Here is a 17,860-nt window from a genome sequence, read left to right as displayed (position 1 = left end):
CCCCTCAGCTCAGAGCTCCCTGAAGTCCTGCTGTGTGGCCTTGGACTCGTGCTGGCCTTCTCTGGGCCCTGGCTCCTTCTCTGTGGTGTGGGAGAGGCCCTTAAGAGAGGTAATAAGTCTCTGTCTGCAGCTTGCAGCCGGCCCAGAGCCAAGGTCAGGCATGAGGCCAGGCCAGCCCCGCCCCAGGGGCCCGCCCAGCCTCAGACATTTCATAACCACTGCTGACGACAGGACAGCGGGGCAGAGCAGGGACGGCCAGGAGGAAGGGCAGCTTGGCGGGGCCTCAGGTATGCTGTCCCAGGGAGGCAGGGGTAGAGCAGCTGGCCATCAGGGCCCGGGACCAGGCTGGTGGGCTTGCTCGGGGACACCAGGCTTGCAGGCCTGGCCCCTGGCGGCCACACACACAGGCTGGCTTTGTCTTCCCCGAGCTCCTCTGCCTGCCTGGGGAGAAAGGGGAAGGAGGAAGGAACTTCCCTCTGCCTAGACCTAAGAGCTGGAGAAGGAGGGGCTGAGGAGAGGCTCAGGGGGCTCCTGAGTCTGGTGGCCGACAGCCACCCTCATTTTGTCTGAGCTGGGCCAACACTTTCCTTTCACTGAGGCTACAGCACATCTTTTCCGGAGCTGGGGACCCCAGCTCTGGGCCTGGCTGCCCCAGGAGAAATGCACCCCCGTCCCTGGGAGGGGTGCGGGGCAAGCATCCATCTGGCAACACACAGTTTCTGGGCACTGCTAGGCGAGCCGGGTGCTGGGGCCGGGGTACCCAGTGACTCTGGGACATCCCATTCTTGGGAGCAGGCTCTGCCGGGGCCCGGGAAGGAGGGACTAGCCAGACTGTGCCCTGCCTGGAGGAGGGACTGATCATCAGAGGGACTGGGCCGGCTTCAGGGGAGCTCTCTGTGGGGTGGGGCTGGCGTTGGCTCAGCCCACAGGCCAAGGGTTGATCCCCAGTTCCCCCAGCCCCCATTGTAGGGAGGGGACTCTGCCAGAGCTTCTGGAGAGCCCATGAAAAGCCAGGTTCAGGCTCCAGGGAGAGATCAGATTGGAGACTCTGGGGTATTAGGACCTGTGGGGTCATCAAGGTGGCCCTGTGACCTCCACCTCTGGCAGCCTGATTGAGGTCCCCCAGACCCTCAGAGCACCATGTTTATCTCTGTCACCCTGGCCAGCTCCATATCCCTGCCCCCACATGGGTCTCCGGTTGATGTCCTTGCCTCCCTGGTGCCTGCACTGGGCCAAGGTCTCCTCGGGCTCTACCCCGGGGTCTCCTCCCTGGAGCCCCCTTGGCACAGCTGTCCTTCACAGTCTGTCTGAATAATGCTCGTCAGAGCCATTGTCACTGAGCCCTCAGAGGGCTCGGCCCTGCACAGAACACTGCACGCCTGAATTCTCCCAGCAGCGCCATGGGGCAGCTTCAGGTACCATCCCCATTTCACGGCTGGGGAAGGCGAGCCAGAGAGGAGCTGAGCAACCTGCCCAAGGACTCCCAGCCCACAAACAGGGCTGCTGGGACTCGACCCCAGATCACTGGGCCCTGACACCATACCGAAGGGGTGCTCTTAGGGAGGCACCTGGGTGGCTCAGTCGGTTGAGCATCCAACTCTTGATCTCAGCTCAAGTTCTTATCTCAGGGTTGTGAGTTCAAACCCCACATTGGGCTCCACACTGGGTATGGAGCCTACTTTAAAAAAAAGGGGGGGTTCCCTTAGGAGGCGTCCAGGACAGCTCAGGAAGCCGAGACAGAGAGAATGACAGAGTGTGCGGAGGCTGGGTGGGGAGAAGGGGGGGGATCCTGCGCCATGGAGAGCTCATCAGCAGGCCTGGCCACCGTGCAGGGCTGGGGTGGGGGCAGTAGATTCCCAGCAGACCTGCGTGCCCAGCTTGCTCACCCCCTCCCTGACGCCGTGCGACCTGTGTGGGCCTCAGCCACCCCCAGGGGCGCCGTGCGACACCCGCACTATGCCATGTCAGGGACCCAGGGGGGCACATGCGGTCACCTGCTCATGATGATTAGAGGAGTCCCCAGGCCCAGGGCCTTGAGGGGATGTGGCATGTCCTCCCCTGGCCTCCAAACCAAGGGAAACAGGCCTGTCCCTTGTCATCATCAACTGACTTAGCAACTCCCACCCCACCCACCTCACCCAAGGAGCCGAAGGTCAGGAATAGATGCAGCGCAGCAGATGGTTGGGGCCCCCTTAGCAGGCAGGGGACCCCTGGGCCCGCCAGTCCCTGGGACCTCTCAGCACTCAGCCCGAGGAGGCCACAAAGGGAAGCAGGGTGGGGACTGATGGGAACAGTGAGGAGACAGAGGCAGAGAGCGGGGTACAACCAGTGTGTCTTCTCACCCTCGAGGGCACCGCCCGAGTCCAGCCCCACGGCCCTGCCCACGGGCCCTGCATCTGCAGTTCAGGCCAGCCCCCAAGGGGTCCCCTCTCCCAAAGGGTCAGGCTGCCACGTAGGGGCATGAAGAGTGGAGGTGGGCAGCCCTCTGTTCCTCCGGATTCCTCTGCATCCGGGTTTCCAGTGTAGAGAAGCTGGGTGGTCTTGGGCCACCTCCTTGCCCTCTCCGTGCCGAGGTGTCCCTCTCCTTGCAGGGGACAAGACGGTGCCCTAGGCAGGCTGTTGTGGTGGTCAAATGAGTCATGCAGGCACAAGAAATGTCACTCAACATCCTTACGAGCTTCCACAGTATCACATGTACCCCTGGGGTGCGGGGTTGGGGGGTGGAGGTGGGCTCAAAGACCCCGGCGCAGGCCCATCCAGGAAGCCCCTCATCTGTGTATCCTTTGTGAGGTCACAGGCCCAGCCATCCCCCCTCCAGACCCCAGGCAGGAGGTGGCCTGGGCTCCTGGACACACCTGGGCAGTGCCCAGCTTCCGATCCCGTCACAGGCACCCCTTGGTCCCTCAGTCCAGAGTGACCAACCTGGGGGGGGCAATATGGGGTGAGTTGGCCTCAGTGTTGCTAGGCGAGGCTGCTGGAATGTTCTATCCGGGCCTGCACCCCCACAGAGTTCCCCACCCCTCCCTCGCCCAGAGGTGTGCCATTCCAGTTACGTACCTTACATTTTTGTGGGTTCTGCAGACATTTCTTTTTTTTTTTTTAAGATTTTTTATTTATTTGACAGAGAGAGACACAGCGAGAGAGAGAACACAAGCAGGGGGAGTGGGAGAGGGAGAAGCAGGCTTCCCACTGAGCAGGGAGCCCGATGCAGGGCTTGATCCCAGGACCCTGGGATCATGACCTGAGCTGAAGGCAGACGCTTAACGACTGAGCCACCCAGGCGTCCCTCTGCAGACATTTCTTATGAAAAGGCAAAGAACCCTGCGGGGGCAGGTGAGGTGGGTGCGCTTTGCCCTCCACATCCATCAGCAGGGGTCCGGAGGTGCCCGCGAGACAGAACAAGGAGTGGCGGCGGGTGGGGAGGAAGAAACACTTGTTAGGTACTTAGTGATCACAACCGCAGCTGACCTTTCTCGAGCCCCGTATCATGTGCGCAGTGGCCAACACTTTAGGGGGCCTTATGTCATTTACTTGTCGGGACGATGGCAAGTGCTATTATTATCCTCACTCTACAGATAAGGAAATTGAGGCAGAGAGATGAGTGACCTGCCTGAGGTCATAAGGCCAGTAGGAGGCCGAGCCTGGGGACAAGCCCAGATGGCAGCTCTGGAGGCCGGTAGGGCTCTTGGCTCCTGGGCCTCGGCACTGACCAGCGCCCCTTCCACCAAGAAGGAGGGTGGGGTCTGGGGCAAGGCTGGGGCCCAGAGGGGCTCTGAGAATGTCCCCTTTCTGCTACACTGGCACCCTCTCTGGGGCCCACGGGGCCTGCCTTGTGCCCCCAGGCAACTGCTCTGTTTCTCCTGACCAGAGCAGGAGGCCTGTGGGGTCAGCCTGGCCCCCCATCATGCCCAGAGCTCCAGCCAGCACAGAGTGCCCTTCGGGCCGGGCCATCCGATTGGCTGGAGCAGGCTCAGCTCTCAGGGCCATGGATCACTCCAGAATTCTGAGGGCTGTGGGGTAGCCACTTAACGACGGGCAGCCTTGGCCGTGCTGATGCCCAGCCCTGCGCTCAGAACTGGACAGCATGGTCTCATCTTTGAAAAACGGCTTGTCAGCTGGTGGGCACTATTGTTACCCCCCTGCCAGATAAGGAGATCAAGGCACTAAGACCTAATTCAGGTAGTTAGGCAAAGAGGGGCCAGTGGGAGAGAGGATGAAACCCACTCCCCGTGAGAGGGAATAATCAGGGCGGGCTGCCTAGAGGAGGCGTTCACCAAGCCGAGACCTGAAGGAAAGGCAGCCTGAGAGGGCAGGAGGAAAGGGTTCCCACGGGTCCTTGGCACCAGGCCAAGAAGCGAGTACGTCACCCTGCTCCTCTGATGAGCTTCAAGTAAACAGGCGGGGGCCCGGGGGAATGTGGGGGCCGCACCCAGATCTCCTGCCCTGGCTGCTGACAGCATGGAAGCATCACTGCCCCCTCAGCCCCCGCCCCCCACTGTTCCCTGCTCTTCCAACGCTGGGGCCACTGACGGGGCATAGGCCGCGGAGGCCACTGCCCAGGTCACCCGGCCGCCTGAGCCGCCACGGGCCAGCCGGGCCTCCCCAGGCAGTGCCCCCGGGAGACGGGCAGGAGACACTGTATTCTGTGCCTGGATTGTCCCACAGCGGTGGCCATGGTGGCTGTTAGTGGACTGTCCTCTACTTATCATCTCTTCCTGGTTATTCCGCGCAGGCCTGGCAAGGATGAGGACTGCCCCATCTCCAGGAGGGGCGCCAGAGTGGGATGGGGGCGTGGCTCGGGGCTAATGTCTGTGTGGCAGGGAGAAGAGAGGTCCCGGGGCTGCTTGCGGAGTAGCTGCTCCCAAGCCCCCCGCACTGTCCTGCACCCACCTCAGACTCCAGGGCTCTCCCGCCCACTGGCCAAGGGGAAGGGACTGAGTGTGTGTGTGTGTACGTGTGTGCACGGGGTGCAGCCCCGGCCCTCTGGGGTTACACGCGAGTCCCTGTAGAAGTGTCCGTGAGCCCATAGCGGCACAGCCAGGGGCGCGGGGAGAACGCCCATGAAGGTGGGGAGCCCCGGCCCACGCTGCCCCCTCCCTGCAGGATGGACCCCTTCGCGGACACCCTGCGGCGGCTGCGTGAGGCCTTCGGCTCAGGGCGGACGAGGCCCGCTGAGTTCCGGGCGGCGCAGCTCAAGGGCCTGGGCCGCTTCCTGCGGGACAACAAGCAGCTTCTGCAGGAGGCGCTGGTGCAGGACCTGCGCAAGGTGGGCGGGGCTGAGGGGGCTGGGGAGGCGGGGGGGCGGGGCTGGGGAGGCGGGGGGGCGGGGCTGGGGGGCTGGGGAGGCGGGGGGCGGGGCTGAGGGGGCTGGGGAGGCGGGGGGCGGGGCTGGGGTGGCGGGGGCGGGGCTGGGGAGGCGGGGGGCGGGGCTGGGGCCTGCGGGGCGGGTGGAGGGCGGGTTGGGGGGGCTGGGGAGGCGGGGGCGGGGGGCATGCGGGATGGGGGCTGCAGCTTCCTCCTGGAGGGGGGACTAAGCGCCCGGCAAACCCCACCCCCTTCCCTGTGCCCTGACCGCCTCTTCACCTCCTCTGCACACGTCCATCCACGCATTTCTCATCCACTCAGCAACGTTTTACTGAGCACCTACCATGTGCCGGGTCTCCCGTTCTAGGCTCTGGGGATACAACAGAAAGTAAAACAAAGCCCCTGTGCCCAGGAGCTGGCCTTCTGGAGAGAGGCACAAAACAATAAAGAACTAATTGTATAGCATGTTGGATGGTTTCAAGTGCCATGGAGAGACATTCCCAGTGTGAAAGGGGCGAGAGGGAGGAGCCGGTGCAGGGCGCTGTTGTATAGGTGGGAGTCAGGGGCAGTTTCTCCGAGGAGACGGCATTTGAGCAGAGACCTGCAAGAGGGAGAACACTGGAGGAAATGGCGGTGGGCACAGCATGTGCAAAGGCCCTGAGGCAGGAGGCCCTTGTGCTTGAGGAGCAGCAAAGAGGCCAGCATACCTGGAGGGGAGTGAGAGACGCCGAGATGTAGAAAAGATGAGGTCCAGGGAGGCAGATCACACCATGTATTGCCTTGTAGGCCATGGGTGAGTTCAGTTTCACTCAGAAAGGTGGGCGTCATTGGCCTCTCTCCAAACCTGCAGGCCTGAGGCCTCGGCTCCTCCCAATTCCCGCAGCAGCCATGGCAATGCATTTGCTTGCGGGCAGCCTCCCGCCCCCTCAGCCGAAGGGCCTCATGCTTGACTACTCCTGCCCCAGAACAGCTGTCCAGGGGGTTCTTCTCAGGACAAAATGTCCTCTGCACTTGCCACTAAGGCCACAGTGTCCAGGCCCACCCCCTGTGTTCCACCAGCCCCCTCAGGGCCAGGCCCGTGGCTCCTTTCCAACTGGTGAGGTCCCACCCTTCCAGTGGGCTGATGGAGACCCCGGGGCCAGCAGAGTCAGGGGCCCTCAGTAGCTTCCTTGGGACCCTCCAGACTCACAGGCACCCCGCCAAGTGTCCGCCCTGTCCCCAGAACAGTCATAGACTTTGAGACTCATGCCTCATGGCATCCAGGGTCATCCCTTGGGGACAGCAAAGTAGGGCTACAAGGACTTATCTTGAGGGCTTGGCTTCCTGGGGATGCCTGCTCCCTTTCTCGGTGTCTCCAAACCTGCTCTTAACCATGATGCCCCGGGACTGTAGCCAGGTGAGGCCCAGGCTTCCTTGTCAGCCGTTTCTGGAATCATCTGTTTTCCCATTTATGAAACCAGGGTGCTCTCCTCGACAGTCCTCACCCCTGCCGCCTGGTGCCGTCACCTTACCCGCTCTGCTCCTTGCTAACCAGGAACACAGCAAGCCTTTGCCCACCTCAGAGCCATTGCACACACTATGCCCTTTGTCTGGAATATTCTGCCTCCAGGTATCCGTCGGCTCCCTCCCTCCCGATCCTCACTGCTCAGATGTCACCTTATCCCAGAGGCCAGCACTGATAATCTTGTAGAAAGCAAAGCAAACACACACACACGCACACAGAGACGCACACTCACGCACTGATGCATGCCCCTGCACTCACATGCGCACGCTCGTGCGCAGCCCCCCGATACACACCCACGCGCACGCGCACACGCACACACACACATACACACGCACACACTCCAGCAGTCTCTGTCCCCCTCCCCGTTTCACTTCCATTGCTCTGGTCACGTCCGTGTGCTCAGCATCGTGGCGGCTGTCCCCCTACGACGTCAGCTCTGCGGGGCAGGCTCTCCGCGCTCTCGGTCACTGCTGCGTTCCCGGCACAGGAAGGGCTCCTGAGCGCTGGAAGCACTCACTGAACCCGGAGTGAATGAATGAAGGAGCAAGTGAGAGGCCACCTGCCGACCGCGGTCCCCCAGCCCGAACCCTGCCCCTGTCTCTCCCCTGCAGTCAGCCTTCGAGGCGGAAGTGTCTGAGATCAGAATCAGCCAGAATGAGATTGACTTGGCCCTCAGGAATCTGAGGGCCTGGATGAAGGATGAGAAAGTGCCCAAGAATCTGGTGAGCTGGCCCGGGGGGTGAGGGCACGCGGGCAGCCTCGCCAGCTGGAGGGTGGCGCGGAGGGGCTGGGAGTCTCAAGGCCCCACCACTCACCACCACGGTGGCCCCGGGGCCCAGGCCACGCAGCTGGACTCAGCCTTCATCCGGAAGGAGCCCTTCGGCCTGGTGCTCATCATTGCCCCCTGGAACTACCCCGTGAACTTGACCTTGGTGCCCCTGGTGGGCGCCCTCGCTGCAGGTGAGAGCAGTTTCCACCTTCCCTCTGCCCGCTGTCCCCGTCCTCAGGCCTCATGGTGGCCCACAGAGCCAGGGAGTGGGGAGCTGGCGACGAGTGACTAAGAAAAGCTGGTTCCTGCCTGGCCCACCATCCCTGGGCAGTGGGGCCTTGGTCCTGTCAGATTCTTCACCTGAGAGCAGAGTGGGCCAGGCACCCGCCCTGCAGGTGTAAGGACTGAATGGAGATGGGAGGGGCCACCCCTCTCGCAGCGCTCCCCCTGCCCTGCCCTGCCCTGCAGGGAACTGCGTGGTGCTGAAGCCGTCGGAGTTCAGCAGGAGCACCGAGAAGATCCTGGCTGAGGTGCTGCCCCGATACCTGGACCAGGTGAGCAGGGCACGGAGTGGGCTGAGCAGCTACACTTGGGCTCAGCAGGACCAGGCAGGCCCCCTTGGGCAGGACCCAAGTTCCAACCTCCATCCTGCCTCGTCTGGATTGTGCGGCCATGGCGGGGTCGCTGCCCCCTCAGACTCTTCCCCTCTGAGTGAAACAGAGGGGCAGTGATCACAGCTGTGCTCTGAGGAGTGTGTCCCCGGGGACTCCCATCTGTCTTCTGGTCAGCCCTGACCACCCTGCCCTGGCCTCCTCTCCCCGCCAGCCCCAGCCAGGCTCTAACCTCATGCCTTTTGGGACACTGGGCAGCTCCCTGCTCCCACCTTGCTCCCATCTGGTTCATCTAGAGCCCCAGAAACTGTGGGTCAGGCCAGGCAACTGGGGGGCGGACCCACGCGGCAGCCCCCTGCGCTCCCCAGGCTGGGGTCCCAGAGGGAACCGTCTGCCACCCCGTCTTGCAGAGCTGCTTTGCCGTGGTGCTGGGAGGGCCCCAGGAGACCGGGCAGCTGCTGGAGCACAAGTTTGACTACATCTTCTTCACGGGTGAGGCCAGGGTGCCCACTGCAGGCGGGGCTTGGGGGGCTCAGCATGGGGGCTGGTGGAGCCCAGCCACCCCCTCAGGGGTCTTGTCCCCAACCCTGAGAGAGGCCACAGGGACCCAGGCACACAGACAGCCAGGAAGGAAGCAGACCGGCTCCAGGACAAGCTTGCTCGATGCTCCTAGAGCAGGCTGGGGAGCAACCCTGACCCCTAGGACCCTCCGGAGGCCCCGCCACTGGTCACAATCTCATGGATCCCAGCATCTGCCCGTGCCGAGCTCCCCTTGTGCCAGGTGCCCCCGGGACCTTATACGCCACCCACTGGCCTCAGGACCTTAGACATGACCCGACTGACCCAGGGCCCTTGTGGAGGGCTGGACAGATGAGGGCTTGGAGGCCAAGGTAACAAAGAGCCACGGCACCCAGCTGGGGTCACCCCAGGGACCAGGATGGGGGAAGGCTGGATTTTCGTCCCAGGCCCTTAGAAGTTTTCTCCGAGGTCATCTGCTATCTCCCTGGCTCGTGCCCATGAGGCCCAGACACCACCTGGCTTCAGGAGGGAGTTTCTATAAGGGTGAAAGAGCCGGGGAGGCAGGGAGCCGTGTTACCTGACTGAGGTTCTGGAGGAGAGAGAAAGCAGACAGGGCAGACAGCAGCTTCTGAGCCTTCCTGCTCCCTGGCCTCGTGCCTTGCGCACCTTGTCCACATCAGAGCAAGGGGAGTGCTGTCCCTGCCTTTTTCCCCCCGAGACCCTGCCACAAGCTCAGGACAGGGCCCATGGGCCCTCAGCTTGGCTGACAGGCAGCCTGCTATGGAAGCAGGGGGCAGAGTCCTCAGCTGGTCCCACAGATTCCTAGTGGCTGGAGGAGCAGGAGGAGACATGGGGAGGGGCGGCCCACCTTCCACCATCCCACCCGGCAGCTCCTTGGGCTTTGGGTCTTGACCCCCCCATGACTGGGGCCAGGAACCTGGGCAGCCTGCGCAGACGCTGCGACAAGCTCCTGACTCTCCAGACCTGTCCTTATCTGATGACGGTCACAGGTCTGTCTTGAGGACATGTGAACTCGTGGAAGCCTTTGTCACAGCCTGTGGCCTGGGGAAGCATCCACTCACTCGCTCACTGTTTTCTGAGAGAACGTGCCCTGTCCAGACACTGTCCAAGCCTTGGATAAAGCGAGGGCTAAGGAGACAAAGCCTCCCACCCCAGAGGAGCTCACATTATAACGGGGGGACAGGGGACAGAGAGTGAAAAATAGCACGGGAATGATGGGGCCCTTGGGAGGGACTCAGGTAGGGAAGCACAGCAGGATTCAACAGACAAGGGGGGCCTCACAGACAAGATGTTTCTGAAAGACAGGAGGACCTGAGGGAGGAGTGGACAGGTGATGGAACGTGGGTGGGCCTGGAGCGGGGTGGGCCGGGGGGAAGGCAGGGAAGCTGGAGGAGGTGAAAGCAGGGACATCAGGCTCCCAGGCAGTGGTGGCCAGAGAGGGCCATCCCAGTAGAAATGGCAACAAGGGACCCTGGGCCAGGCATGGGCAGGAACATCTTGAGGTCAGGGGACTTTAGGTCGGGGAGGGGAATGGGGGGGGGTACTGTGAGACCCTGGAGATCAACCCAGAGGAGAGATGGAGACCAGTAGGTGGCCACTTGAGCCAAGGGTCAGGAGCAGAGGGAAGGGTGGGTGGGGAGGGTGGCGGGGCTGCCAGGTTAGGTCAGAGAGAGAGACCTAAATGGCAGTCCCTGGAGCTGGACTCTGGCCTTGGACCAGAGCAGTCTCTGCCAATTCTAGAGAAGACTGGAGAGGTGGGGAGGGGTGCAGAGTGACATGCCAGCAAGAGTCACTGGTAGGGGGAGCCTGGGATCAGAAGCAGGGCGAGGGGTTCCTGGATTTCTAACACGGCAGGTCAGGAGAGGGAGCCAAGGGCCTGGCTTGCTGCAGGGTACAGACCCCTACATAGACCCTGCATTGTTGGGGCTGGTCTGGCTGAGGCCGTGAGCAAGGTCCTGGTGCAGAGACTGGCAGGGGAGGGCCAGGGGGGCTGGCACCCTCCAATTCCACCACCTCTCCAGGGAGGACAGGCCAGGGAGTGAACCCCACTAGAGGGGTACCAGCCCCCAGGCTGAGGCCATCCCACCTGGCTGAGGGGACTGAGGGTCACCCTGGTTTCTTTCCACGACCAGGGAGCCCCTGAGTGGGCAGGATCGTCATGGCTGCCGCCGCCAAGCACCTGACACCAGTCACGCTGGAGCTGGGGGGCAAGAACCCCTGCTACGTGGACGACGACTGCGACCCCCAGACCGTGGCCAACCGCGTGGCCTGGTTCCGCTACTTCAACAGCGGCCAGACCTGCGTGGCCCCCGACTACGTCCTGTGCAGCCCGGACACGCAGGAGCGGCTGCTGCCCGCCCTGCAGAGGGCCATCACCCGCTTCTACGGCGAGGACCCCCAGAGCTCCCCGAGCCTGGGCCGCATCATCAGCGAGAAGCACTTCCGGCGGCTCCGGGGCCTGCTGGGCTGTGGCCGCGTGGTCATCGGCGGCCAGAGCGACGAGAGCGACCGCTACATCGGTGAGTCCGCCCTGCCGCCGCCGTGGCCACCCTGCCAAGGCCCTTCCAGGACGCGGGTCCCGCCTGGGCCGCGAGCCTGGGCCCCGCCCCCGACACCTCGTCGCCCCGCCCCCGACACCTCGTCGCCCCGCCCCGACACCTCGTCGCCCCGCCCCGCCCCGCCCCGAGGCTCCCGGAGCTGGACCACCGAGGCCAGCCTGGGCCCCCGCCTCCCTGAGCTCCGCTCCACCTGGGCCGCCCCCCCCGGGGCTGGAGAACCCCTCCCCGGCCTTCCCGGGGGCTGCGGGGACGCTCTCTTCCCCAGGAGGCCCCTGAGCCCTGCCCGTGCCCCCCCTCCCCCGCCCGGCCCCAGGGCTGAGCCGTCCCCTGTGCCCGCAGCCCCCACGGTGCTGGTGGACGTGCGGGAGACCGAGCCGGTGATGCAGGAGGAGATCTTCGGCCCCATCCTGCCCATCGTGAACGTGAGGAGCCTGGACGAGGCCATCGACTTCATCAACCGTCGGGAGAAGCCCCTGGCCCTGTATGCCTTCTCCAACAGCAATCAGGTGGGGAGGGGGGACTCAGGCAGAGCTGAGTGGGGGCTGGACCCAGGTGGGGGCAGGGGCCAGTACTGGATGGTTGGGTGGTCACAGCAGAAGGGGAGGTGGGTCCAGGACTGGAATGGATGAAGAGCCCTGGAGGGAGGGTTTGGGGTCCTGCTTTTCTGGAACAGTCACAGGAATTCTGGATGGTGGCACTCTTGGGTCTGTCACTGTCATTTCTCCCTGGGGCAGCCGGGCCTCCTCTCCTCCAACCTAAGCCACAGTCTCTTAGGCCATTAGTGGGCAGCTCCCCACAGGGTCTTCTCCAGGGTTCAGTGTCCCTGCTCCATAAGCGCCCCCCTCTGTCTTCCTCATCATTGGCTGGTGGTCACGTGTCCCCTTCCGGTGCCTGGCTCATAGAAGGCACACACAGAATGGAGTGGAATGACTAGGGGAGAGCGAAGGACCAGAACATGCAGGGACACTGAACCCCAGCCCCCTGGCCTGCTCAGCCCCTGGGGGCATCCCGGGAGCCTCAAGGGCACAGGGCAGGCGTCCACAGCTCAGGACATACCCTCCTCTCTCACCCAGCTGTTATGAGATCCCTCGCAGATTGGACAGTGTGGTTTTCTTAAAAGATTTTATTTATTTATTTGAAGAGAGAGAGAGCATGAGCAAGGGGTAGGGGCAGAGGGAGAGGGAGAAGCAGACTCCCCGCTGAGCAGGGAGCGCCATGCAGGACTCGATGTAGGACTTGATCCCAGGACCCTGAGATCATGACCTGAGCTGAAGGCAGATGCTTAACTGACTGAGCCACCCAGGCGCCTGGGCAGTATGTTTTTAATAAACTTTTTATTTTGGAATAATTTTAGCTTTACAGAAGACAAAGATAGTCCAGGGAGTCCCAATATAACCCGCTACCAGTTTCCCCCATTTAAGGGCCCTTATGTTCGTCAAAACTAAGAGATGGTGGTTGGTCCATTACCGCTAACGACACTCCAAATTTGACTTGGATTTCACGCTTTTCTTTCAGCCCCAGAGCCCAGATAGGGCACCACATTGCATTTAGTTGTCATGGCTCCTCCGGTCCGTGACTACCTCTCAGCTTGGGAGGTGCTAACCAGGTCCCTTGCAGCATGTCCCCAACCTCAGTGCTCTGCTATTTGTCTCATGAAAGAACACCACGGATGCGAGGGCTGGCCTCTGCCCTCCTATCAGGGGTTGAGAGCCACACATCACTGGTGAGGCCAAGGTCCTGTCTGCCAGGTGTCTCCACCACGAGACCTTCCTCTTCTTTGGGAGCAAGTGGCTCCGTGGAAGGAGTGTGATTGAGCGCCACCTGCTGAAGGGGGACACCTACTTACGTCCCCCAGAATCTGTAAGAAAGATTTGGCTCCTGAATCACTTCTATCAGCATGGACTGGTACGCATCTGCTTTATTCTCCGGCTTACAATGCAACACCACCTTGTGTTCTTCTCAGCTTGTCCCTCTTTGTGCATTGGGAGCTGCTGTGTCCCTCAGCAACCCCCCCCCCTTTGTTTTCCAACCACTTCCTTTCAGGGTCCACGAGATGCTTCGGGGCTCATCCCGTGTTGCCCTTGCTCAGCCCTAGAGTCAGCCATTCCTCCAAGGAGCCTTGCTCTATCTGGATAATACTAACTGTAGAAACTTTGCAACCCGGGTTTTTCGGAAGGGAGCCATCTGACATCGTGACTTCCAAGCTTTCCTGAATGCCCAGCACTGACTGGCCCGGGGGGACACAAAGCCACACCTACGACCCACGGCTGCCCCCGAGAAACACTGCGACCCTCCTGCTCCCTCTTCTGTCGCTGTTATTGCTGGCCTCCCCGTGATTTCTGAGCCCACTCACGGGGCGGTTCCCTCTTCCCACCATGCAGACAAGCCGTTAGTTCAGGATCACATGTCGTAGCTAAATATAGCCGAGTTTTCTGGCAATGATATAGAGTGTTTACTAATCTTTTCCCCCTCTCATTCTTCCAATAAACCTAGAGGTTAAAGAGAAAAGGTCTTCGGGGCGCCTGGGTGGCTCAGTTTGTTAAGCGACTGCCTTCGGCTCAGGTCATGATCCTGGAGTCCCTGGATCGCGTCCCACATCAGGGTCCCTGCTCAGCAGGGAGTCTGCTTCTCCCTCCGACCCTCCCGACCCTCCCCCCTCTCATGCTCTCTCTCTCTCAGTCTTTCTCTCTCAAATAAATAAATAAAATCTTTAAAAAAAAAAAAAAAAAGAGAAAAGGTCTTCTTTAAGTCAAGCAAGGGCCACATTCATGTTTCTAAAATGCAAATCCGGCGGCATCACCCGATCTAAAGGTCCTCCCTGTGCGGCACACCTGGGTCTCCGCACCTGCCCTTCACTCTGCCTGGGGGCCCCTTTCCCCTGAGAGGCAGCGGGCGCATCACATCGCTCCCCTGGGACGCTTCCCTGACTACCTGGCATTTCACCCTGAACTCTCTAGGCCCCCAGGCGACCGCTGGGCTTCCTGCCTCCCTCTTGGCCCTGCGTCTGTGTCCCCAGCACCCTGCACGGGCCACACTCGAGCAGCTGCTCAGGAAACACGTCCCGACTTGGGGGCTCGGTGCCAGGCTGCTCCGCGACCACACCCCCCACCTGCGACACCAGCCCTGCAGCTCCCAGGGTGGCCAGACTTCCCGGGGCCCTGCGGGGGCGGCTGGCTGGCCTCCTGCTGCCTGGCCACAAGGCCTCACAGCGGCTCCCCTCCCCGCCCCCAGGTGGTCAAGCGAGTACTGGCCCAGACCAGCAGCGGGGGCTTCTGCGGGAACGACGGTTTCATGCACATGACCCTCGCCAGCCTGCCTTTCGGAGGAGTGGGTAGGTGCCTGCAGAGCCCCGCCTTCTCTCGCTGTTCCTGGACTGAGGGCACCCCAACACCTCCATCCTGCAGAAACCTTCCAGACCTGTCCCTGCATGTACATATGGAGGTGGACCCACGGGGACACCATTTGCGGTTCTTGGCACCACTGTCGTCCCGGTCCCTGGGCCGTCACCGATTTTCTCACCAAAGGCACGGCTTCGAGTCTGCCCACCAGCTCACACGGGGCGGCCTCACGTGCTCCCTTTACTCCACGGGGAGGCTACGAACTGCCCCTTAAACCCTTCCTGTGTCCCCTCAGTCCAGCACTTGGTGTGTCACCCCCCCCCCCGGGAGACAGGGGCTGTTCCCAGCCCGGGGGAAGCCGGGGGAGTGGAGACCCCCGGCCCCAGCAGCCCCCATGACTGCTGCCAAGTCCTGGCCTCCGAGGCAGGAAACCTCGGGGCTGGTCCCAGTGAGCCCAATGGCTGTGTGATCTGGGGTAGCCAGGTCCCTCTCTGATCCTGTCGCCTCCTTAGCGGCATGGGAGAGCCAGACTGGCGCCTGTCCACACTAGGCACCGAGCCAGGGTCCGGCAGGGCCTGGCAAATCGTCTGGGTGGGTCTGGATGCTCCCTGGGGACAGCCGATGCCACAGGGGTACATGGCAAGCTGAGAGCAGACGTGGAGGCTGTGTGGGCCCCCGGGACTGGGTCCCACTGCTGGCCCCTGTCCTGGAGCCCCAACCTAGCCCACCTGACTGCCCGTCTCCATCCCGGCCCCTCTACTCCAGGGAAGTGCGGCTGTCTGTCCGGGGGCAGATCCCATCCTGCTACTCCCCACAGGATTGAGCAAGGCCCTGACTCACAGCTTCCTTGGGGCCTGGCCCTTCCTGGTCTGGCCATGGCGTCCTGCTCCCACCTCCTCTCCCTGCCTCCCTCCCTGCTGCCCCAGCCACACTGGGCCCGGCCAGGTCCCTGTGCGCCACAGGTCCCCCACCTCCAAGGCTGAGTTGTCCCCAAGCCTGGGTCCCTCTTGCCCCCACCCATCCTCTTCCTCTGGTCAGCTCTAGATCCCTCAGGCCTCACTCCCTCCAGGAAGCCCTCCTTCATTACCCCCAACTCCGCCCATTGTGGGTCCCCTGGACTTGCAGTGCCGAAGCCTGGTGCTCGACGACCTCCCTACCTAGACACTTTGGACTCTACACAGCACTTACTGTGTCCATGGGTCTGAACACCCACCCAAAGCCCACAGCTCTAGGAGGTGGGTGCCATTGTCATCCGAGGTCACAGAGAAGACCAAGGCGAAGTCAACTGCCCAAGGTGACAGATTTAATTCAGGGCTGGGATTCAATTCTGAGCAGTCATTCCAGAATCCACACTTTTTTTTTTTTTTAAAAGATTTTATTTATTTATTTGAGAGAGAGAGAATGAGAGAGAGCACATGAGAGGGGGGAGGGTCAGAGGGAGAAGCAGACTCCCTGCCGAGCAGGGAGCCCGATGCGGGACTCGATCCAGGGACTCCAGGATCATGACCTGAGCCGAAGGCATTGCTTAACCAACTGAGCCACCCAGGCGCCCCGAGAATCCACACTCTTGACCTATCTTGCCCCAGCACCTGGTGTCTCCGACATTTACTGAGTTGTTGCTGGTGCCAGGCTCAGAGCTAAGCCCTTTACCTACATTGCCTCGTGATTAGCCCATTTTACAGATGGGGAAACTGAGGTCCTACTGTGTGTGACTGGCAGAGCCCAGGCGTGTCCGACATGCTCCCAGCTGGCCGCCGCGGGGCTGACTGCCGTGTCCCATGCCACCGTACAGGTGCCAGTGGGATGGGCAGCTACCACGGCAAGTTCTCCTTCGACACCTTCTCCCACCACCGTGCCTGCCTGCTGCGCCGGCCCGGGCTAGAGAAGATCTACTCCCTCCGCTACCCGCCCTACTCGCCTCGAAACCTGAGGATGCTGCTGGCGGCCATGGAGGCCCGCAGCTGCAGCTGCACCCTGCTCTGAGCCTGGCTCACACCTGTGAGTCTGCTGCCCCTGCCACCTGCGGCCAGTGCAGACGTGCCTCCAAGGAGGAAAAGACCACAGCCCAGACCAGTGCCTGCCCTCCTCCCCGCTGGGCCTTCTCTCTGTGAGCCCTCAGCCTCCTCCTCCCTCAGCTGCCCCCCAACTAGGACAGGCCAAGGCAGGGGAGCATGGGAAACAACGTGGTAACCCACTCCCCCGCCCCCACACTAGCCACCCGAGTCCTGCGAGAGGCCAGGAGATGTGGACACCTCTAAGCCACCCCCCCCTTCCCGTGGAGGATGCAGAAGGGGCCCTGGCATCTGGTCCAGGTCACACCGTGGGCCTGCAGCGGCCTCGGCCCTGGGCAGAAATCCCTGCCCTCCCGGAGCTTGTTTCCTTATCTGTACAGGGGAGGTGATAACAAGCAGCATCTCCAGAGATCACTGGGAGGGTTCAATTTTGGAGTTCAATAATAAATGAGCTGTCGATCCCAAGCTCCAGGCATCCTGTCTCCTCCTTTGGGTGGGGTCAGCCTGTCCCCTCTCAGGCCTCTCAGGAGTTCTGGGCACATTCCTGTCCCCCCAGTGGCTGGCCCTGTGTGCCTTCCCCTCACCATGTCCCACACCAGACTCACCCTCTTCCCTGTCCTGCTCATCCTCCTGGGCCCTGATGCCATGGAATGGTCCCTCATCCACTCAGCCACCAAACTAAACCCCTGGGGCCCCCGGCTCAACACTCCGTTCTCACCTCCCAAGTCCCATCTTTGAGCAAGTCCTGATGGTCCATAATGCTGCAGAACTTGCCAATCCACACACTGGTCACCATGCCCAGGGCCATCTGTCACCTCCCCTTTCCCCACAGGCCTGACCTCAGTACACCACTGACCTTCCCAAAGCTACTGGACCATGCCACCCCTCAGCCTGAACCCTTCAGTGGCTCCCTGTGGCCCGCAAGTCAGGACCCACGAGTCCTTGGGGGGCTCCTCCACAGCCCTGTGTCCCCACACCTGGCCTGTCGTCCTTCTCAAGGGGACCTCTGCACACACGCTGGGCATGCCTGCCCTTGGCCTGTCCTATTCCTCCTCGAAGTCAGCTTGGCCATCACATCATCCAAGAAGCCTTGCAAGACCACCTCCCACTACCCCGCCCACCACCCACACACAGGCGGCCCCAAGGGCCTTCTCCGTGCCTGCAGCCTCCGGGGTCCCTCTGCCACACAGTCGATCCACTGGGAGGAAACAGTTTGGTGGCTGT

The 17,860-nt window shown here is 62.1% G+C and overlaps 1 protein-coding gene across 1 annotated transcript; it reads left to right on the top strand.

Annotated features, from left to right (window-relative positions):
- Positions 1 to 3,310: 3,310 nt before the first annotated feature.
- Positions 3,311 to 17,101, top strand: ALDH3B1 (aldehyde dehydrogenase 3 family member B1). Its single transcript, XM_078057718.1, is given in 10 exon segments — positions 3,311 to 3,333; positions 5,104 to 5,266; positions 7,420 to 7,530; positions 7,648 to 7,768; positions 8,046 to 8,131; positions 8,599 to 8,680; positions 10,861 to 11,247; positions 11,626 to 11,792; positions 14,518 to 14,617; positions 16,417 to 17,101. Coding segments are annotated over 9 exon segments (1,407 nt in total). The 5' UTR covers positions 3,311 to 3,333; position 5,104; the 3' UTR covers positions 16,608 to 17,101.
- Positions 17,102 to 17,860: the final 759 nt, after the last annotated feature.

The sequence above is a fragment of the Halichoerus grypus genome, chromosome 11 (assembly GCF_964656455.1).
Source record: "Halichoerus grypus chromosome 11, mHalGry1.hap1.1, whole genome shotgun sequence".
In the NCBI taxonomy this organism is placed as follows: domain Eukaryota; kingdom Metazoa; phylum Chordata; class Mammalia; order Carnivora; family Phocidae; genus Halichoerus; species Halichoerus grypus.
The sequence above is the reverse complement of the archived record's forward strand: the minus strand, read 5'-3'. Positions and strand labels throughout refer to the sequence as shown.